Raw genomic sequence first — 24,705 nt, forward strand, 5'->3', positions numbered from 1 at the left:
CTATGATATAAAAGGGATAGATATACAAATTCTTGCATTTTTATCTTTGATGCATTCTTGCAAGTTTCCCAACCAAACCTGGGAGATACTGCTACAATATTTACTGATACATATTTGTGTAACTTTTAAGTTGCTTAGAGCTTTAGAAATCATTCTAACACAGTGAAATAAACATAGAAAACTTTCCTCATCTAATAAAGATACTCAAAATAAAGATACTCATGGGACAACTTATCAGTTGGAAGCTTAATATACTGTCTCATATTTTAACTCTTTTAGGAATGTCTAGTTCATTCTAGAAGTAGGAGAAAATAATACAAATGAAAAATTTTATTTCCTCTATGCATGTACTTAAAAAAGGCTAATGATCTACAAGGCCAACAATCACAGTGACTACAACTGCACCTGAGGGAAATGCATGGATCTTCTTGAAAAAAAAAAAAAATTATTCTCTCTCTACTCTGTGAAGATCAAGTTTCACATACCAAGACAGTCTTTTCCCTCTCATAATCATACTTAATTAGAAGAAAGTGGGAGTGTTTTTAAAGGCAAGATTGTGTTTAAGTAAATTTTGTCTTAGACTGGAAACAATCACTTTGTTCTTATTGCTCTAAAAGCAAACCTGATTCTTGTTTTTTCTAAGTTTCTTTTTCATAATCACTATTTATTTAATGTATTATAAAGTCAAGCATTTAAAGCAAAGTTTAATTAATTTTTCTAAAATTTAGTATTCCAATGATGATTAAAAATCAGTCATTTAACCTTGTAAAGAAAGAGAAATGGGTAATAATGTTATGTTTTATTTAAAATAATATATACAGATACTTAATGTTATGAATTTTTATTATTTATGTATATTATGTGAGTGTATACATGCATATGCATTTTATTTATATCTTTGGGTTTCTACATGTGACTCAAAGAACTGTTAAAAATATGACACACACATGCACACACACACACACACACAATGCTATTTACTTTGCTATTGCAGTGATACCTGATATTTTTTTTAAAAAAACTTGTCACATATCCTGAAGAACTTTCAGAAAAGCTGACATTTGTGAACCAGTCCTGTGTGCCAAGAATAGTATTAACTGCTTAATCCAAATATATTGCATAATCTCCACTTTGTTTATAGGAACCTGATGTATAAGAGTTTAAGAAATTTTCTAAATGAATGCAGCTAGCAGTCTAAAAGAGGCAAGAAAACTTTTGTGAATACATATTGATAAATGTTTTATGTATTGGTAAATGGACTAAAATATGTAATATTTGGAATGATTTTTGGGTAATATATTTTTTTTGAATTTTATTAAAAGGGAATTAAATATATGTGGGGTAAATTAAATATTGCATACTCATGTGTCAACTAATTTATTAACTCTAGACTTGTATTTGTTTGTTTAATTTTGTGACTATGCATTAACTAATAAGTCTGAACATGGTTTTTACAGACTTTCTGGTTTCTGTTGGATTTGCAAGTACCTTGTGTTCATGAGATCTTGTTAAGATGAAATAGGAGAGAGATACATGTATACTGTAGTACAATATCATTTAAAATAATTATCTAGTAGAGAAATTGAAATATTTATCTATAAATAAAAATATTCAACAGCAGAAACATTTAACTTTTCATACCTATGGAGAAAACAGAAAGACAGAGTTCATCCATGCCAATATTCTCACCTGGAGCATTTGCTGAGTTATACAATGTGCTTATTGTGGGGAATTTAATTTCCTTGCAGAAATATTGAGCACTAAATTATTGATAACCTTAACACAAAGATTCCTTAGAATTTCTTTGTTCAAGAAAAAAGTACAATAGAAATGGATCCATCTAAGAGTAATGTGAACTGAAAAGGCTGCAAAGAAATATTATTGGGAGAGGCATGAAGCAAAACTATTTCCATACTCTTGACTGGAGGGCAGACATGTATGCATTCTGGTAAGACTGTATTGTGGTTAGAGATTTTAACAATGGGGCTGATGATCAAAGCAGGACACCAATACATTGCAATGTTATTTTTTTTTATCATCATACTAACTTGATCTCTCATTTTACATTAAACTCCCCAATAAAATTCACCTACTCCATTTGTTTACCATCCCTAAGCAATCATTTTGATTTTCAAGAGGTGAAAGATTCACTGAAAAGCTTCGATGAGTGGAAGAGCACTGGAAACCATCTTGCTCAGTGGATAATAGTAATACTCTAGAACACTGAACAAAGTGATTTTTTTTTTAAAAAGTTGATATTAGTACTTTACAGTCTCTTCCCATCACAGGTGTCTGATAGCTAAGTATGAGAAGAGTGACTGCAGCATGTGCCATTTCTCTAAATCAATTATGACAAGACAACAGTTATCTACTTTTTAATACATCTACCATAATGCTGAACATGTTAAGCCCCTTCATAGGATATTTTCATATATTAGCAAATGATTATTCAACACACCAGAAAAATGCAACATGGCTTCTACTTAATTCTAACAGCCTAGGAATAGTATATGCTTCTGATTACCAACATTGTGTTATTATTGGCACATGCAGCATCACTAACTCAATACCTCACCAGAGGCAAGCAATACCTTAGCTTGATCTGGCTTAGATCTTCTGTTAGTCACAGAAGCTATAAGTGTGAGAGATTTAGAAGAATAGGGTACAGTAAAGAAAGGAAAGTACGGTATATGGTATATAGAGGTTATAAAGAATATATAGAGATCCTCAGAAGGAGAAGGAAAATACTGAGTAAAATCTATTTGAAATAACAATGCAAAATAGGTATGAAAACTAGGAATGGCAAATAACTGGCTTCAAGGAATTTCCAAAGTCAATATGTGACTCTTTTTAAAGTCCAGTTTAATTTAAATTTAAATATTCATATTTAAAGTAGTTAGATGTAGACTTACCCGACAGATAGGAATGGCTCCTTTGATTCAAGCCTGTAAAACATGAAAATGTTATTTTCATATAATAATTTGCTACACATTCAAACATTGAGTTTTACATGCATATGGTAAAATACTTCCTTTGGTGGAAATGTGTTTTAGAACAGTAAAATTATATATATATGAGTATACATATGTACTCATGTTCTAGTTGGATTGGGCAGTTAAATAAAGTCAAAACCTCAGTCTGGGAATGTAACTTTCAAATATATTATCTCAGTAAGAGGGAGAGTAAAATTTTTAGATATACTCTGTATCCAGTTATTTTATTAATAGTGGCAATCCATTCCTAGAAGTTTTAATATATTTACTTTTAGTTGTAATAGTAGAACAATCTATAGCAAATTTGGCTAGATATTATCTGAATACTTTATTTACAGAGGAATTCCCTGTAGTGAGAATGGCGAGGAGGTATCGTATCATGCACAATCACTTTTAGGTGTGACACCTTGGGAGGAGTGGTGATGTCATGCCAGAGATTATGCTTCTCTCCCTTCCCCTCAAAGCATAGTGTTTCCTGTACCTCCAAGAGAACACATCTCCCAAGGCTTCTTAGTTGTGATGTCTCCGGAAATCTACTTTAAAGGCCTCTGTAGCTCATACTTGTCAGGAAGAAATAGTATAGACCCACTTTAATCTAATTTTCTGATTTCACATATCTCCACATTCTTTGTAAAGTGTCAGATTTTGGGTACTTCTGAATTAACAGTCAAAGAGACTTATGTATTTTTAATTGGATATTTTATGTATTTATATTTTAAATGCCACCTTTCTTCCCAATTTCCCCTCCAGAAGCCCCCTATCCCCTCCTCCCTCCTTCCTGCATCTATGAGGGTGCTTCTTCTCCCACCCACTCTCCTCCACCTCACTTCCCTGGCATTCCACTACACTGGGGAATCTAGCCTTCACAGGACCAATGGCCTCTCCTCCCACTGATGCCCAACAAGGTCATCCTCTGCTACATATGCAGATGGAGCCATGGGTCCTTCCATGTGTACTCTTTGGTTGGTGGTTTAATCCCTGGAAACTCTAGGGGTTCTGGTTGGTTGATAGTGTTGTTCTTCCTAAGGAGTTGCAAACCCTTTCTGTTCCTTCAGTCCTTTCCCTAACTCCTCCATTAGGGTCCCCCTGCTCAGTTCAGTGTTTGGCTGCCAGCATCTCCTTCTGTATTTGTCAGGCTCTGGCAGAGCCTCTCAGGAGACAGCTGTATCAGAAACCATCCCAATATACAGACACTAAACCCAGATGCCAAGAAGTGCTTTCTGGTAGTTAAGTATTTTTATTATAAATTTTTATACAGTTATGGGCTAAATTAGGCCAGTAGTGAAATATTTTAAGTAAATACTGCAATTCATGTTTAAATGCATGGAAGCCAGAGGACAACCACAGATGTCCCTCCTCAGGATCCAGCTATTTCATTTCTATTTTCATTTTTTGTTTTTGACATATTCCATCATTGGCAGAGAACTCAATGTGCAAACTAGGCTGGCAAGTCCTAAGCACTGAGATTACAAGTGTGCCACTATGCCTGACTGTGTTTAGTATTGGTTCCACTGATTGAACTTGTGTTCTCAGTTGCAACGTGAGCACTTCACTGGCTGGACTGTCTTCCTCACCCCTACAAATATTGAGTATAGAAGTCATTATAAGGAAATACCAGGAAAATATATAAAAATATATACTTTTATATATTCAGTTTGGTAACGGAAATAAATGATTGCATCAGAATTCTACAGACCATGTCAGTGGTTTGCTTCCATTCTCTTTTGGATGTACCAAAACATGATCTGGTAGAAATAAATCTCAGCACCTTGTTTACAGAGCCTGAATATACTCCTGACACAGACAATGATGTCACAGCACAGAGGAGGATGTGAAAAGCATTCCACTATACAGCCACCAAGAAACAAGCAGGTTCAAACACCAGTGGTTATTAGGGGTTTAATGGTGTGTATTTATGTAGTCTTTTTCTTTTGTGAATTTTAGATATTCTTATTTATTTAGATCTTTAGTCAACTAATGAGATTCTTTAATTTGTTTGGTATTTTTTGTACATTTGTGTTATTGATAAGCCAACAGACACAGAGGGAAATTGTGAAAATTAATAATGATACAGATGTTTCCCTAATTAGACCAGTGTTTTCTAGCTAATAACAGAGAAGTACAGAAGATATGGGCATTAATTGTACTGATTCTCCAATTTTCACCAATAATTTTAACCCAATGATGCCAGGCTTCAGTGTAGGTGTGCAATCTGCCTGTGTGAGGTGAAATTCTTCAGCTTCTGAACTATCTCTTAAAAATTTCATTGACCTGCATTGCTTAAGAACGTCATAGGTAACCCAAATAAAAACAAGGCAATAAAGAAGTGTACATTTACTTGCCAGTATGCAAAAGCTAAGTTCAAAATGTGTTTCACATCAGAATTATTAATTAAATGTTCTTAATGTTTTTCTGAAAATTCCACATATGCAGCTGATTCACTGGGACATGCAGGGATGTTATTTTCCTGACCCTCATTGTAACTGGTTTTGGTCTGACTTTCTAGTTCATTGTCCTTCTTCTCTTACTACTACACTCATTTGTCTATTCTTCTGCAATTGCTAATTCTAATTATCAAATTGACAGAATCAAGACTCAACCAAGAGTTAAATCTCTGGATATGACATTGAAGAAATTTCTAGATTGAGGTGAGGTTGGAGAACACAACATAAAAACAGACATCAGCATTCTACTGCTTGGGGTCTTGGATGGAGTAAAAAAAAAAATAACTGAATATTACTATACTTCACTGTGTGCTTTCTGACTCCTCATGAAGAATGACAAGTTACCTCATGTTCCTGCCATGAGGGATTATATCCTCAAACTGTGAATTATTTTCTGAAAGTGCTACTGAGTGTTTGTAACAGCAACAAAAAATATAATGAATATATCCATCAAATGTTTCATAAAAGCTTTTAGGGAAGAAGTCAGAGTTTTAAAAATGATATCAGATTGAGAGTTTTGATGGTTATTTTATACCCAAGGTTGTTGTCAACTTTAGTCTAAAGCTACTCACTGAGAAATGTTTCATTTCATAAATTTTATTTATAGTCATAGACTAAAAATGCTTTATCTTTTTATATGGTAAAAATTCTAAAATATTTTTTGTCTGGTGAAATTAATATATAACATCAAATTCAACATATTTAGAAAGAGCTTCAGGGAATACAGCCATGAGTTTGACATACATATTCTAAGATTGTTTGTGCAACAGCAACGTATTGAAAAGTTGGATCAGATATTCTGTGTCCACAAGCTTGTAGTGCTTGCTACGTGTCTTTTGTAAAACAAAATACTTTTCACTCTACATAATCATCTTTCCTGAAGGAAATAGAAACAACCTTTCTAAAAATAGACATGATATTTTTAATATATAGCAAGATTTCTCCATGATTTAGAAAATCATAGTAATTTGAATTGCTTCTCTGTTTCTGAATATTGTCTTCTGTTTTAGTGGCAATTTCTTCCAAGACACTACTTTCATATCACCATATTTCTTGATAATTTTCATAGCACTGGAGGATGACAGAACCTTAGGGTCATGTGCCTAATATGCACATAACCCATCCCAGATGTTCATCATATTCCTTAATCCATTTCTTACTGAACAATTCACTAAAGAATAATGGTCTACTTGCTGCCCAGATACTCACACTTTAGGTGTTTTTGGTGCCTTTGAAGATTTAGTTCTCTAGTAAATACAGTTTATGTTCTCTTGCTCTATGGATGATGTATAAATTTTATCTCAATCTAACTTCTTTTCCCACATTAATCTCTGGGTTTCCAGTATTTATAGTTCTTATTGTGACACAGTCTTGGGACACCTTTAATATATTAAAAGTAAACTGGGAGCTTCATTAAGCCTGGAAAAATATTAATGTGCATCTCAGTTGAGAAAAGAAATTGGTAGTAGAAAAGAAATTGATTGTAAAGTACATCTTTCTGTGGATCCTGGTTAAATATGATATGTGTACTAAAAAGGAAAGATATTATTGCACATTAGACATCCTAATCCATAGATAACACTCTTGAGCATCTATTTGGTGAAGCATAACAGACATTCATGAAAAGAAATTGTCATGGCACATCTGTATGAAAGCACTGTAGAAGAATGTCACAGCAGCTCACATTGAATTGTTCTCTGTTTTGGTAACACACACTCAGTTATAGGTCATCATCTTCAATTAAAGTATCCAGGCTTGAAATGTAAGAAACAACATTCACACTTATGGTTTCCAATTATATGACATACATCTTTACAGATTCATGTTTCTATTAAGAACAGGAGAAAATCGAATGCTTAGAGCACCTATCAGAGTTCCTGCCACTGATAGGATGTTGTATACATGTTTATGCTAAAGACAGATTGCCAACATTAAGTGTATAAAGTGCTTGTTTTAATCTTGAAACCTGAAGAAACAACAAAAAAGAAAAAACAATGAGAAATATCCTTTCAGAGAAAAATTGCTTCTCAATTTAGTGCTTAGAAATAGGCGTACATTGTGATATGCCCAGAGAGAAATTGTCAATAAGTTTTTATACAGTAAGTGTTTTGTGAAAAAAAGGGATTGATTTTATCTTTCCTAAGATTTACTTTTCCCAAGAAGTAGGTAGTGAATTTAATAATACTTCATTCATGGCTCAAAAGAATTTAGCAGTAGAATAAAATAAAGGCACCAAAGTCATTAGAAGATAGGAGTGGGAAATTGTAAATTAGAGCACAGAATTAATATCAATATGGAGAATTAACAAGATTAAAACTACACTTAACCACAAACTAATTTACATTTAGTAAAGACCACTCATCATTCAAAATGTTTCATCATTACTCACTTATTTAAAAATTCTTCTACTCTTTGAGGTAATTATCACAATTCATTGGAAGACACAGAGTAAATTATTATAAGTATGTGTCTTCTCTCATGGTCACATAGCCAATAAGTGATGGAGAGTTGAAATAAAAAAAAATTGCCTCTACTGTTTTCATCTGCAGTTCTGTGTGGTGTGCTGCCCTGCATATCTCTCTAGTTCACTGTTTGCCTTGTTAATGTAGCACTACTCCCCTGCTACATCTTCTCAATAGATGTTCTTGTGCTCCATTGAGAAACCACAATTGTTGTCAAATGCCATATTCTCACCTCATAGATTCTGAGATTTGCATCTCTCATATTGTTTGCTTCTGACATATGACTGTGAGCACACATCAACTGTTTGATAAGCACCTCTAACATAAGAGGTTTCAAGTGAAGCTCATGATCTCTGGTTGTTTTGATCTCCCTTGTTTATTCTCTAATCTTGTTCTTAGATCTCTGGTCTCAGTATTCACTATCAAAATAATCCTTAACTTGCACATGAAGTTTTTGAAAAGCATCCTTAGAGACTTTCATCCTTCAGTATTATTTGGAGCAACCACATCTACTACTAGAGCTGCTCTCTTGTGTCCTATTACACAAGTCACGTCTCCCACTTCTTGAAAGGCTTAGTGTAAGTCACAATGGTTTGTTTTCTGACTATGATGGCAGCACACTACCACTCATACTCATACCTGTTGAGACTATACATCTGAAAGAAAAAGAGATTCGTATATTTTAAGTACCGTAATTATGACTTTATTTTTTTAGTTTTCTGAGTCAGGATGTTATTTTGTCTTATAGGCTGGCCTTGAAATCATTGTTCTTCTGCTTCAGCTTCCTAAATACATGGATTACAAGCAAGTACCATTGTGTATATTATTCATTAGAGAATCACAAGAATGATTTGACAATAAACTTTCACTACTTTGCCATCTCCTGATCTTGTCCTTTATGTATAGACTAAAAGTCAAAGTCCTTAAAATAAATGAGTTCTCTCACAGTCTATAGCCAGTGTAACTCTTTGTCTTTTGTGTTTTACTATTTCTGTGTATGTGCTTTGAGCATTGCTATAGTGACAACATTGCTCATTGTCTAGGTGGTGTTTTGACTTCTTACCTTCTTATTGTGTTTTGATAAACACAACTTCAAACAATTAAAAAGATTATTATTTTTCTAGGAAATTAAAATATTCTAGACAAACATATCTATAAAACACATACTATGAATTTGAAAAAATAGTCTTTTATAGTTACAGGATCTTATAGTTAAAATAATAAATAACAATACTATTTGTTATTGTCTGATCCATTTCTTTTAGCAGTGACAGCCCAGGCCCAAATGCATATTTAGCAAGCACATGATATACAACTGAAATATTTATGTCTGAGAATCCATTTGCCTAATTTTCTTCTGACTGTGGTATTGAAAAGTAAAGAATTTGTTGTATCTCAGTAGCCTCATTCAGATAATAAAAATAATGATAAACCCAGTTGGCAGGTCTCTTTTGATCAGAAAATACATATATTCAGCTATTAAATAAAGAATAAGTGGACTGACAAGTCCATGTTGTAAATCTGGAAAATCACAGGACTTACTCCAAAGTCAGGTAAATACTCTTTGCTACTTTTTGATGCTCTATGAAAATGAAAAACAGGCAAAATTGCTACCCTGTCTGATCTTTAGTCAACCGTGTCTCATAAGGAAGACAGTGGTGTCCAGGTCACTCTGAATTACTCTTTAGCTGATAGTTTGTTAATTGTGGGATGAGTTAACATAGTAAAAATCTTTTTGAGGATGAAGAAGTTTACATTTATATATATGCAAAATATATCTTGTGTCTTATAATACATGTAGACCATAGGACACCTTCTTCATTCCAAGGCATTGATGGCAACAAGCTTTTCCTTGTAAGTGATAAAATGTGAGCAAACAATGATGTCTTATAAAAAGATTAACATCTGCAAAATTACTTTTTCATCTCTTCTATATTGTATACCTCATATATTAGCATACAACACATTGGTGAATTCACTTAGACACTCCTTTACTGCCAATGTAATTTTCAAAAAGATAAACTTTTTCATGTGGCTAGAAAAAGAATTCATGCATAATTGTAGATGAGTTTCCTGCAAAATACTGAAAGTTGGAATTTGTCTTAACTCGCTTGAAACAACACAAATCAAAATGGTCTCATGATTCTGCACTTGTCATCTAAAACTTCATAGCTAGGAAACAACTATTTTGGAAGAACAAAAGTCTCCTTAAGGGGAAAAAAGAAGCTTCTTTGATATACAGCATTGGATATGACATGCATTGACTTACTCTCCTCTGTCAATACACTGGTGTTCATCTTGTTAGTGATGTCTTTATTTGAATGAAAGTTCAAAATACAATAGTAAAATAGCTTGGCATAGGTACACAGTTGACTCTTGTAGCAATCACATTATTTCTTTAGCCATGGCTACCTATAAGGGCATAGTGTTGAGATGGATTACAGGGATTATCCCTAGTTTAGTCATGCATTGTCAACAACACGAGAAAGACAGGTTCTGGCTTAGACTGAGTGGGTTGTCTAGGATCTGCAAACATGAGCAACTGTCTCTTTAAGAGCTGGCATTCTCTAGAGCTGGGAGGTCAAAGAAGCTCTAATTTTCTTGTCAGCTCTGATTAATTGATGATGGCTTCTAGGACCAATGTGTTGACAAGAACTCTAAAAGTGGTGAGGGAGGGTAGAAAAAGAATGATGTCTAAATATGTATCTACCCATATTATATTAACAAGAAGCACAAAATTTTGTTCAGGGTTACAAAATGAAGGAGTGTTCAAATTTCCTAGAATAGCAGATTTACAGATCATGTGCCAACATGAACAAAACAATGCATATTATTTAGGTTCTTCTATGTTATAGTGAACAATTTGAATTTGGAAAGAGGCGTTTTAACACATTTAACCTTTATAACCATCTTGTTTACAAAGTTGCCATCACTGTCATTTCTATCTTATAAAGGATAAAGCACAAAAAGTTTGTTTATCTTTCATCAGATTTTAAAGCTCAAAAAACACAGAGCATGATATTCCCAGAAAGCATGCTAGTAGTGTTACTACTTCAGCATATTTGTGTGATTTTCCTGTATTTATTTGTTGGTCATTAAGTAACGAAACTAACCTGCAATTCTAAAGAAAACCAAGCTTGTTCATTCCTGTGGTATAATATTTCTCCAGTGGATTTAGTTTCTTTGGAATAAAAAGTAGCTCTGACCTCTTCTCCTGTAATACCATTTTCAAGGACATTCATGTCCAATTGAAATCTCAGCTAAAGGCTACCATCAGGCCTCTTGGTAAGCTTCATTTGCAGTTACTGTAATCTGCACTGATTTCCCCAGGGACAGATGAAAAGATGGCTGTGGGATCAGCAAAGAATCTCACTGAAGTTTTTACACTCGCAGTCATGACTTTTGCCTCATTGGAAATTGAGGCTGCAGGGCTCATATCTCCTGGACAGTCTGTAATGCTCTTTCATGATTCTGCCAGAGGATGTAACTATAGTAAGAAAGGAAGCGAGACTTCAGAAGTACCTCCTGGCAAGAAAGATCATTAGCCCTTGTAAGATTCTCTTGGGATGCTGAAAACACTTTATCTGATACTTTAGGGATCTTCAGTGGGAATGGGAAGAATATTCGACCAAGGCAGTTTGGTGACTTGTTCTTTCTCCAATATGATCCTAGCATGTACATCACTGCTCCAAAGTAGAAGTGGTACACACAGCTGTGCAGACATTTCTAGTAAACTAAGTAAAATAATTTCCTAAATGAAAAGTCCTTTCAGACACAATAGTTTTTAATGGGATATTTTCTCATTAATGTCCTGAGTTTAGGATGTGAGAGAGTGGTACACAGAAAGCAAGCTGGGGGCTTCTATGTGTCCCTTTCAGCTATCTTTAGTTGTTTGCTAATGGCTAATAAATCTAACAGATCAACTCAATCTACCTAGAGTGTCATCTGTGGAATCAGAGCATCAGTCATCAAGTTATCCAGTTATGGATCTCAATTCTCAGTCCTGTACATTGCCCAGTTGTTCTGTCATTGTTCTATATCTGAAGATAAAGATATTATTCAGTGCAATTTTATGCAGTTACATGTTGACTGGTCATGCTAAGTTATGACACATATGAATGGTGGTCAGCTACTAGATGTATTCTCAGGACACAGCAAGATGGAAGAGAAGCTGACATCTGCCCTCTTCTGGCATCCACACTCTCCAAGTATGTCCCACCTTCTCACATACTGCAGACCCCAGGTTAAGCACTATTCTCACCCCTTCTCTTAGCAAAGTGTGAAAGACTCGTTCAGAAGCAGTTATTGTTAATATTTGATATAGTGTTTGAAAACAACAACACAGTTTTGGATGCATTTTCTTTGTTTTCAGGGTAATTTTTTTATTGGATATTTTATTTACGTTTCAGATGTTATCCTATTACCCCATTCCCCCACCCACCCAGAAACCCCCTACCCCATCCCCCTCCTCCTGCTTCTATGAGGATGAGCCAGTACCTCCCCATTACCACCTCCCCACCCTCGAATTCCCCCACATTTGGCGTCCAGCCTTCATGGGAACAAGGATCTTCTCTCTCACCTATGCCTGACAGTGCCATCCTCCCTTACATATACAGCTGGAGCCATGGATCCCTCCCTATGTGCTCCTAGGCTGGTGGTTTAGACCCTGGGAGCTTTGGTTAGTTGGTATTGTTGCTCTCCTCATGGGGCTGAAAACCCTTTCAGTTCCTTCAGTCTTCACTCTAACTCCTCCATTGGGAACCCCATGATCAGTTCAATGGTTAGCTGTGAGCATCCACCTCTGAATATGTCAGAATCTGGCTGACCTCTAAGGACACTGCTATATCAGGCTCCTGTCAGCATGTACTTCCTGGCATCCACATCAGTGTCTACCTTTGGTGACTGCACATGGAATGGATACCCAGGTGGAATGGTCTCCAGACGGCCCCTCCTTCAGTTTCTGTCCCACACTTTGTCTCCATATTTGCTCCCTTGAGTATTTTATTACTCCTTTTAAGAAGGACCGAAGCACCCCCACTTGGTCTTCCTTCTTCGTGAGCTTCATGTGGTCTGTGAGTTGAATCTTGGGTATTTCAAGCTTCTGGGCTAATATCCTATAATCGGTTAGTGAATACCATGTGTGTACTTTTGTAGTTGGCTTACCTCAATCAGGATGGTATTTTCTAGTTCCATCCATTTACCTAAGAATTTCTTGAACTCATTGTTTTTAATAGCTGAGTAATACTCTATTCTGTAAATGTACCACATTTTTTGTATCCATTCCTCTGTTGAAGGACATCTGAGTTCTTTCCAGCTTCTGGCTATTATAAATAAGGCTGCTGTGAACACAGTGGAGCATATGTCCTTGTTATATGTTGGAACATCTTCTGGGTATATGCCCAGGAGTGATATAGCTGGGTCCTCAGGTAATGCTATTTCTGAGGAACTGCCAGTCTGATTTCCAACATGGTTGCACCATCTTGCAATCCCACCAACAATGGAGGAGTGTTCCTCTTTCTCTACATCCTTGCCAGCAACTACTATCACCTGAGATTTTGATCTTAGCCACTCTGACTGGTGTGAGGTGGAATCCCAGGGTTGTTTTGATTTGCATTTACCTGATTTGGATGCATTTTCTTAACCAGGTTTTTGTCTTCTTGCTCATGACAATATTAGTCTCAGTTTCTATATTGGAAATCCCAGTTCCTTTCTGTTGTAGTTTTCAAATACCTACTTCCCTACCCTTATTTGTCTAAAGGAATCAAATATTTGCACTTTATTTCAGAATACGATTAATTTTTTAAAATATATTTATTTTGTGTATATAGATGTGTTTTCTACATGCATGACTGTATACCATGAACATTCCGTGCCTGTGGATGCCAGAAGAGGATATCAGCTCTAAAACTGGAGTTTGTTGTTATCTGCCACAGAGGATGAAGGGACTTGAACCTAAGTTCTCTTGAAGATCAGTTAAAGTTCTTAACCACTTAGCAAACACTATTGCCTAGAATAAAATGATCTCTACTATCTTATGTTCATTAAACTGAGCAGTGAAAATTACCTAAGGGAGTTATTCAGAGTCCCTTAACTCTGGAAGGAGACTCCTTGACGACTGGCAATGTAAATGTGCTATCCCTCCTACTGCAGCTACAGCTGTTCTAAAGCACATGGGTCTCTCATTATAAGGTCTACCTTTTCTGACTTCTTTCTGTATTAACATGTATAATTTGGTCACATCCTTTAAAAAGGTGAATATAATTTCTGGTTTGTTCTTTTTAAAATATGTAAATAGCTTCTATTATGCAGAATCCATAATGAATTGCAAGTTAACATGAACTTGATAGAGCATTTGACTCAATCAATATATTCTCACTGGGAACATCATTCACTGTTTCTTACCACTCAAAGTGGCTTAATAGTTGTTTCTTTTGAGTTGCTGATTCATACTTTGTGTATTAAAATTCAAGAATGCAGTGTCTGGAACACTCCTGCCTTCCTTTATGAAACAACTATTCTTACCCTTCCTCACCAATTTGAATTTCATTTATATATGGTTGACTCTTACACAATGCAGTCCAAACTCTTTTTCTTATTTCTAAACTTGATACTTTCTACTTGAATTCATTATTCAGATGTCTCTTAGATATCTCAATTATAATACGTCACAGAACTGAACAATATGCACCTTCCACAGCATCTTCCATCTTCTCCAATGTGCGGCGCCTACCACCCCGACCAGCAGGGAAGAAAGACTCGCACACCAGTTCCTTCCAGCAGCAGTTTACTCAGGAGTTGCTAGTTACATGAAGCTTGAAGGTGTGCCCCTGAGCCAGCCCAGGAGTGAAGCTTTATACCCTGTGTAGGACTGCCCATGAGCCCATACCACGTCTCGCACTGTGATTGGTCAAAGACCCATGACACAAGATCAGGCCACCAGGAAGTACCGCCCCAGGACCAAACAAGGCTTGTTTACTACAAGTCTGCAAGGGCAAGCAGGCACCATCTTTAAGGCATGGCAGCAGCGCTCCACAGTTCCCTCTTTTTTGTTTTTAAGCAGTTTCAAGCTGTGACTGCCCGATCAAGCAAGCTCCATCATGTAGGATCCCACGATCAAGGGCAGACAGGCTCAAACCATGGGACTCACTCTACTGGGTGCAATGGGCAAAGCCCACCAGGTGCAAGAGCTGGGCCCAAGGAAAATGGAATAGACACCCATCCCGTGTGCAATGAAACCTATAGGCTTCCAGGGGTGCAAGGTCTGTCCAGACCTAAAATTTGGGGTAATGAGAGCAACTAATACTTCAAAGCTACCAGCCATGCTTGTGGAGATACACACACACACACACACACACACACACACACACACACCAATGGCCTGAAAGGCATGCACTACCAGCGCCCTCTCACGTCTCTGGGCCCTGACCATACAACAGATTCAAGACAGGCAGAGAACACAGACGCCCACTAGGGCAACAGCTAGCACTCCTATACCCTGAAAATCTTCACAATGCAATGCATCCGGGCTCACATGGGCAGGTCAGTACTGTTGTGTCTGGTCTTCCTAGAGGTACCGTCGTCTCTCGGCAGTGCTTTCTGCAAGTTGGACACAGCAACAGTTCTCTCAATGTCTATGACAGTGTACAGCTCTGTGCGCCGGGTGGGGGTTTGTAGGAGGGGAGTGGTTGTCGTTTCTGGAGTATGATGGTTGTCAGAGTCACTGCCCCTTTCCAAATCCACCTGTATATAAATAAGTTGCCTATGTTCTAAACTGGGGCGCCTGATATCAAGGTTAAAGACTGTCGGTGTAAAATCCCTACACCTTGAATAGTCTATTTTGTGAGCACTTCCCACAAGAGAGTGTCGGCTTGAGGGGTGAGATGAAGTATCTCCAAATGAGGGGTAGCAGGGATGCCCGTTGGGTAAGTTCTGAGCACCAAGCCCTGGAGTCGTAGGTGTTCGAGGTGTTCTAGGGACTTCCAATTCTGTCTGATGACTATTCCTTTCTACAACTGGCTCTTCCACCACATTTATACTATTATTTTGCATAATCTCTTGCAACATGTTAAATAATTCTTCTTCACGGGCACACTTAAAAACAAAAATTCCTTGTCCAGTTTGACACAATCGACCACTTTCAAAAGAAAACAGTTTTGAGTCGTAGCCGTACCGTCGCAGGCAGAGGTAGTGCCATTTCACCGAGTCTCACTTTGGGGTGTACAGAATCAGTTCTGTGTCTGTGAGCTCCATGAAACCAGAGTCTAGCTCATTGCCATCATCATCAACGTAAACAACCTTAAACTTGTTCCTATGGTTATCTAGGACAGTGTCTTTATCTGGACAGCTACAACAGCTACCCATGGCTTTGCTTTCTAACCTTTCCACCGCTTTACCACAGTCCTTAGATTCGTCCCTCTCTTTGAAGTCTGTATTATTTTAGCCTCACTACCCTTGGCCTCTTTGATCTTTGTATACTTATGCCGTGTTCTTTCTCTTCCACACCTTTGTACTTGGCAGGAAATGTTTCCAATTCTTCACCTTCACTCCCTCTCTTCCCTTTCTATGTCCTTCCCCAGTTTATCCCAGGTGGCCAAGGTAAGCTGTCCCGATACCACGAACCAAGGGGCGATGCGGTCCACTTCCTGGACAAACTGCTGTAGAGCCTTCTGTTTAAGGTAGTTAACAGCGGCACTCATGCCCTGGCTGGTGACAGTTAAGGCAAAAACACAGCACCAGGGATACTGCAATCGTGATCGCCACTACTAGAATAACTATCCACGGATCCACTCCTCCCGGCATGAACATATCCCGTTGGCCTTTTTACTTTCACTTTTGCTTGCCTCCGTCCGAGGACCTTAAAGATTGAAGCCTCCTTCCGAGGTCTTTAAAGATTGAAGCCTCCTTCCGAGGACTTTAAAGATTGAAGGGCCCCACTTACCGGCCACTTACCGATCGATCGCCCTGACTACTACTGGTTCTGGAACTCCGGGAATTCTAAGAAATCCCCGTGCAGGCCACCAAATGTGCGGCGCCTACCACCCCGACCAGCAGGGAAGAAAGACTTGCACACCAGTTCCTTCCAGCAGCAGTTTACTCAGGAGTTGCTAGTTACATGAAGCTTGAAGGTGTGCCCCTGAGCCAGCCCAGGAGTGAAGCTTTATACCCTGTGTAGGACTGCCCATGAGCCCATACCACGTCTCGCACTGTGATTGGTCAAAGACCCATGACACAAGATCAGGCCACCAGGAAGTACCGCCCCAGGACCAAACAAGGCTTGTTTACTCCAAGTCTGCAAGGGCAAGCAGGCACCATCTTTAAGGCGTGGCAGCAGGGCTCCACACTCCAAAAATTCATTTTTTCACTGACATGATTCCATACTTACTTGACTTCAGATTCTTAACTTCCTTGCAAGCGTCTCTGGTAAGTAGTCTGGTCATTAAGTAGTTCCTTTTTTCTACACATCAAGGACCCATCCTACACTAGTGGAAAGAATGTAGCAGTTTGCAAGTCATGATCCCCCTGCTTCAGTTTCCTGATTTCAGGAATTCTAAATGTATGCCATGGCCACCTTTGTTTCTACTTCTTGAAGTCAAGAATTCTTACTACTCTGAGTTCACCTTTATATGACAAAATCTCCAAGTCATAGGAAAAGGCTATGTGGAGAATAAAGCTGAATTGACACAAATGGATGTAGTACCTGGCTCATATACCAAATGAAATATGCACCAGCTATCTACTCACCACACAGAAATGAGCTTTTCAACTAGAAATATTCAGACCATGGAATATATCAACTTTTTAAAAGAGGTAGCAGATTTGGTTATTACTCATAGATGACAAAAAAAGGCTTGACTCCATTCTTTATCTTAGCGTCTACATCCAATATGCCAGCAGTCTTGTTGGCTCTGCTTGCAACTTATGCATACAATATAACAAACACTTGTCTATCTCAGTGGTGTCAGCTTGGATTTGTACAAAATACCTTTGGTTCTCTGCAGAATATCTCAACTTGCAGCTACTATGATTCTTCTGGATACATTAATGGCCTAAGTCAAATGCTTATGCCATTCCAAGGTCTTCATTTCATTCATAAAAGAACTGGAGTATTTCATAGGCATCTAGACCCTCTATGTTGTATCTCCAGTATCACCCATTCCTGTCATTGTCTCTGCTCCAGAGACATTGGACTTCTAATGTCTAAAATATAAGGATACTCCTATGGTATAAGAACGTTTTACACCTATTTCCTTTACATAAAAACCCTAACCAGCTCACCACTGTTTTCAAGTCTGCCTACCAATGTATTGCGAGAGTGCCCCATTCAATACTGTTCTTCACTAGTTATATTGTCCTATGATATCTGCTACCTCCTATGCATAACACACACTTAATACCAGTATCGGGGATTTTTGGCAGTTTTGTTACCTGATGTATATTGGTGACAAAAGTAAGTAAAGTAATCATAATTAATTTAATTATAAAATTTAGCAAATATGTCTTGTCCTTTCTTCCACTACATGGGCTGAACAGATATCTCTAATATGAGGTGGAGCTGGTTTCTTCCTGGGTCTGCCTTATTGACAAAAGTTAAAAGTTTACCTGTATTTCCAGTTCTCAGATGTTATCTAATCAATATTTCTGGGTGTGGGACCGTGAAAGGTAGCTTGGCTCCCTGTTGAGCTAAGACTTGAAGCCCTGGAGACTCTGAAAGGACAGTAGGCACTTTGCCTGTTTCTAGGCACCAAGCCCTGTCACTAGTGGCAATCCCCCATAGATTTGTGGCCAACAGTCATATATGGACAACAACCCAAGTCCCTCGACTTGTAGAGGATGTGACCACAAGTCACATAGGCACAAGATAGATCTCCATTTTAATGAGGTACTTAAATGCCTGTCGAGCTTAGCCAATAAGCTTTCCTTCTCAGACATTTCTTGCTGCAAAAGGTATTTTACCTCAGGTCCACCCTGAGAAGTGGGGTATGGTTTTACACATCTACCTTCCTCCATGACAATAAACGCCTTAAAACCAACGACTGTCTCTTTTCATCAGGATCCACCTTAAGGAACCAATCGAGAAGGTCTTCCCTATAGAACTGCTGTCTAATCCCCCATAGAAGGCCTCAGTAATAACTCCTTTGAAGAAATTATTTACTCATTCATCTATCCATTGACTCAGTCTTTCTCTAAAATTAGGCTGTTAACTAACTTCTCAGTACTAATAACTGTTGTGACAAACTATGTTATGGAGACCACCTACTGGGATTGTCCAAATGCCCCCATCTTTGGTCTTTTATTTCAGTCAACATCTCATTGCAGAAGTTTTTTTTAGAATGTGTGTTTGTGTTTAAGAGACCAAGTGGCTGCTTTTCTTGGAGTGATTCCTTCCTGAAACAATGTCAACTGTCTTGCAACTGCCTATCCACATGTAATTCACTCATATACCACATTTTCTTATGTCATCCTTTTTGAATTACATATAAAGATACATGTACCAGTTCAGTTTATACTTTAATATATATATTTTCTCAAACCACTAAACATGTAATATTTTTCTAATAAAGAGATAATGATTACAGAATGATAAAAGAAAGTCTTCAACAATCCAACAGAAACATTATAGTTCCATATATGTCTCTGCAATTGTCTCACCATCTTAGTTATGTCTTTTCCCCTGGTTAGTCAGTAATCTCAGTAACAGAATATAGGGAACCAACAACACTGTGCAAAGCAACCCAAGCCAGAGATCTGTCTCACTCTTGCTCTTGCTTATTTGCACTTTGTAATTTATTTTCACAAATAGAAATTTATTTGTATTCTTTATAATTTCAGGGATTGATTGGTACATCATTCTTAAAAGCCCCCCCCAGCTCTCTCTCTCTCTCTCTCTCTCTCTCTCTCTCTCTCTCTCTCTCTCTCTCTCTCTCCCCTCTCTCCCTCTTACTTCCTCTCTCTGTCTCTCTCGTGTGTCAGTGCATGCATTTGTGTGTGTGTCTGTGTGTGTCTCTGTGTGTGTGTGTATGTGGTGCTCTATGGTTTGTTTGTTTTTTTGCCTATTTGTATGTTTGCTTTGTTTTATTATACTTTGTTTCTGTTTTTATTTGCCTGTATTTATTCTAAAGAGAGAAATAGTAGCCATGGTGTTCGATAGGAAGGGAAGATGTGGGGGAAGAAAAGGGGGGGGCAATGTGGGTCAGAATATATTGTATGAAAAGATTCTTTTCAATAAAAGTAAAAAATTAAAAAACATTTGTGCTGTATCTACTGACTTCTAACCATTCCTTGTGCTGTGTTGATAGGTTCCCCTTGTTCAAATGAACCTAGGACTATGCTCTGGATATGATGGCTGCATCCTGGCTTTATGCAGTTGTTATTTGTAAATCACATACACTGTATCCTTTCAAAGCAGCAGCAAAGCAATGGTATCACAGATTTAGGATGCTGAGGGTCATTTGGAGTCAGGAGCAAACACTGTCTCATTGTTTGCTTGCTAAACCAAGCCAGAGGTCATCCCCATGCATCCTCGCTTACTTCACTTCATCACTTTACCGTTTTCACTTTTGAGGATGAGATCACTTCAGGTGTTCTCTCCATACACCCTGCTCCTTTAACCTTTTTCACTCAGTGAGACCCTTGTCCTATCTTGCTACTAACTGACTGACACGGCACTTCAGGCAGTTAGCTCTGACAATGACTTTATCTCCACATGGGCAGCTGGCCAGCACTGAACTGTGAGACTAAAGTTAATGAAGTTGCCCTTTTAGAAAATTAACTTTTTCCAGTAACCATGGGGACTAGTGGAGATGTGGGGCTGCAGGGAACATTAAAAAAATTGTCACTATTTTCTGCCTTAGTGCTTGTGCATAATGCATATCATTTGCAAGGGATACAATCTGCTCTTTAATGTATTTCTTTTGTTGCAAAAACACCTCCAAGGAAGCTTTAGTGTTAGGCAATAAAATTGAAAGAAAACACAATCTAAAGTCAATCACAGTTAATATTTTTGCCTTATTGTTCTTCATACATGCACTAAGAAAGTATGGTGGTTTCTATGAGAAATGATCCCTACATGCGCTTATATGTGACCAGTTGGTTTTCAGTTCATGGTGCTTTTGTAGGACCTTGTAGCTTTTGCTGAAGGAAAATGATCACTGGGTAGTCTTTGAAGGTTTATAGCTTTCCTCTCTTACCCTTTAAACTCTGTTTCCTATGTATGGTTCATACTTAACAGTTTGTTTACAGAGGATTAAAGAGATGGCTGAATCTTAAGGGAGATTTAGGGCTTTTGACTTTGGATTTTGATTATTGATGAGGGTGTTAAAGATTGGGTAGCTTTTGAATTTTTACTACATGTTTAATTGTGATATGAGCGGAAGCCTATGTAAGTCTGGGCCTGATTGTCATGGTTTCAATGAGAAATATCCTTTTAGGTTCTTGTTTTTGTATACTTGGTCTCAAATTCATGTGTTGTTTAGGTAGTTTATGAAACCTACAGGAAATATAGCCTGGATAGAGGAAGTATGTCAGTGGGGCATCTCTGAGACACTGTAGTCTTGCACCAAAGTGTATACCCTACACATTCTGTGTGGGGTTGAGATATGACCTCTGAACTTTCAACTGCATCTACATATCTTTGCTGCCATTGTGTATATCAAGCCCCCTGAAATTGTAACCCCAAACAACTTATTCTTGTAGTTGCTTTTGGTCATGATATTTCATGGAATTTTATTTTAACAACAGACAGGAAGTTATATTGCGTGTTTAGTAGCAATTTTACACAGGTATGTTTCTTGTTTCTATAATCAAATGCTAAAATCTTTTCTATGTCACTCTCAATATCTTTTGAGTTATTAGCATAACCAGCACGTTATTATTATAGTATATTTTGGTTGGATCAAATTATTTTGTGCTTATAGAGAAATCTGCAAACAATATCTTGAAACAATTTAATTTTTTATATTATAAAAATATTTAAGATTATCTCCTAAAATGTGCTCCAGTATGTACAATGTCTTATTTAGATATGTATTTAGAGCATTACCTACAGCTTGAAAGTAAATACAAATAAATTCCACATTGAAGCATGGAAGTCTGGCTTTTCCTCCAGATAAGAACATAAACAACAGATTCTCAGAACATTAGAAATGATGACAAACTTACAATGGTGTGCTCCTAGTTCTTCATTTAATGACGAGAAAATGAATTAATGAATTAAAGAAGTTTAAATTGCTTCTAAACTCCTAGTTTTTGAAGCAGATTAGCTTCATGGTTACAGGTTCCTGACTTCAGTGCAGTGTGCATTCTAACGACTGGTAGTTCTGTCACAAGAGTGTTTCCCTGACAGAGAAGAAATGTTTCAGGGAAATATTAAAGCACAAACTCTTTGGTATCTCAGTGTAATGAACTTAATGGATCATGATTCTCCTGTATGGTAAACATGAGCAAAACAGTCACCTACTTAGTACTAGAAGATCCCCAAATATTCAAAAATGTAAAGTGTCAATGAAATGGATTATAATCACATTTAATTCCACTTGAAAGAATGTTTTAAAAGTTTAATAGTTCATTTTCTAAGGGAATGATGCATGTCAAACATAGGTAATTGATAATCTACTAAGACCATGATGCCTCTCCATTCTCCTTTGTTCAAGCATTGTAGGATGGTGAAAGACAGCCTAATTCCTAGGTGAGCAAAGACTAGAAACCCTGGTGACCCTGTAGGGATGGAAAGCATTTTGCCCCACTCCTGGGCACCTTGCTCCTTTCACGTAGCTACAACCTCCCACAGCTCTCCATATATTTGTGGCCATCAGTCACATAAGGGCAACACCTTAAGCCCCTCCACAGGTAGAGGATGTGACCTGTGGTCATGTAGCATCAAGACAGATCTCCATTTTAATGAGGTACCTAAAGACCCTGAGAAATGGGATACTGTTTTACTCATCCACTTTCTACCATGGTAATAAATGTCTTAAAACCATGGACTGACTCTTTTCATAGGAGCAATAGAGAAGGTTTTTGCTTAAAGAGTCCATGTCTAATCTCCTGTAGAAGCCTTCTCTGTGCCTCCAGCCATGACCACCAAGACAAGGACTCCTTCCCATGGAATCTGGCTCAAGCTCCACTCTTTTCTCCCTTGGACCCAGACTAGATCCAGCCTGGGAGGGAGGGCACTCAGTTTTCAGGTCTTCCATGGCTCCTAGTGGTGCCTGGGTGTCTAAGAGGCTGAGAAACAAATAGCCCCAGTCTTCCTTCAGGCCCAAGGACCCCTAGCCGTCTCTGGATGTCCTGTGCCTCAGACTGCACTCTCCTACTCCTGGAGTGGTGTTCTGTGGCTTCTCCATAGCCTGACACCCTCCCAGAGCAAGTGGGGGGTAAGCCCAGTCAAAACGCCCACATCATGCCTCCCCAGTGGATGTGCCTTTTGGAGGGGTGGACATGGGACCCATGACCCTAAAAAGCATAGGAAAGGAAGCACATTAGGTTTATTCTTTACAGATAAAGCTCAAACACAAGAACTGCCTTTTATAACGAGCCAGATAAAATATGTAATTTTCACAAGAAGGAAATTATACTGTTCTTAATCAATATATTTTAAATCAACCCAAGCTAAGATACTACTAACTTCAATTTTCTAAGAATAGAACTATCATTGTTAACCTTTGAAAACTTTATAACAACTTTTTAATTGCCTTATAAACTAAGAATAATTTTCAAAGTTTAATTGATGGGGACAAAATATAAAGAAAATAGAATAATCGAATTTTGTATGTCAGGAGCCATCTAAGATAGGCTAAGGCTATCAGGTGGTCTTCCTGGAGTTGCCCCGCCACTTGTGCATGATCTGCAATGTGTAAGCTCTATGATGTATGGTCCCAAAAAGACTTTATCTCAGGATAGCTTCCTATAGCCAATATGTCTTTTTTGTCATTATTAAATTAATATAATCCCTGTGGATTAACTCAATATATTGAAAAGATTTCATACAGTTCAACATAAAGATGAGTGTTCTTGCATTAGTGCTGTTTTAGATGAATTAATGATTTTGTAGAATTCCTAATTTGAGTCAAATACTTTTAGAAAGAATTTTTTAAGGGATGGCCTTAGATTTTTGCCAGAAAGATGTAATAATGTTAAAATCAAGAATAGAATGTGCCCACTCCTAATAATAGTAAGTAAAGGCCAATAGTAAGAAATACAATGAGCTTTCACAATTACACTAAAAAGAGAAATAGGTTTGAGACAAATTTGTGTTCAAGGAAAAGCATTCAAGTCTAAGGATGAAATCACACGTGTGCACTATGATAAGACAAGGCCATGAGAAACTGTTGCCTTGAACTTATAATGAGCATATAGGATGAAACACTGTTTTGAACTTAATATCAACATCCTTTTGTAAGTCTTTTTTGTGTAATAGTTTATCTTTGAGGTAAATTTTTAAAGAACTTTTGTCTATAAAAAGGCCAAAGAAAAGAAATAATAATGGTGTGATGGTTTGGTTGGCTTGGGGGCCTTTGTACCATCCATCCATCCATCCATCCATCCATCCATCCATCCATCCATCCATCCAAATGCAGTGGTGTAGCCATTTCCACTTCATCCAGTGTGCATGTGCATGGGTATGTATATGTGCATGTGCATGTGCATGTGCATGGACATGGGCATGGGCATGGGTATGTGTATGTGTATGTGCATTTTCATGGGTATGTGCATGTGCATGTGCATGGGTATGGGCATAGACATGGGCATGGGCATGGGTATATGTATGTGTATGTGTACGTGCATGTGCATTTGCATGGGTATGGGCAT

General features: G+C 37.6%; 1 protein-coding gene across 8 annotated transcripts in view; it reads right to left on the reverse strand.

Moving 5' to 3' along the window:
• Ralyl (RALY RNA binding protein like) overlaps positions 1-24,705 on the reverse strand; it is a 682,097-nt gene that overhangs the window by 107,601 nt on the left and 549,791 nt on the right. For all 8 annotated transcript variants that reach the window (XM_028765821.1, XM_028765793.1, XM_028765807.1 and 5 more), the window contains one exon: positions 2,913-2,945. In XM_028765821.1, coding sequence (XP_028621654.1) covers positions 2,913-2,945 — 33 coding nt within the window. The remainder of the gene's footprint in view (positions 1-2,912; positions 2,946-24,705) is intronic.

This window comes from Grammomys surdaster, unplaced genomic scaffold, assembly GCF_004785775.1.
Source record: "Grammomys surdaster isolate TR1022 unplaced genomic scaffold, NIH_TR_1.0 63, whole genome shotgun sequence".
NCBI classification, from domain to species: Eukaryota; Metazoa; Chordata; class Mammalia; order Rodentia; family Muridae; genus Grammomys; species Grammomys surdaster.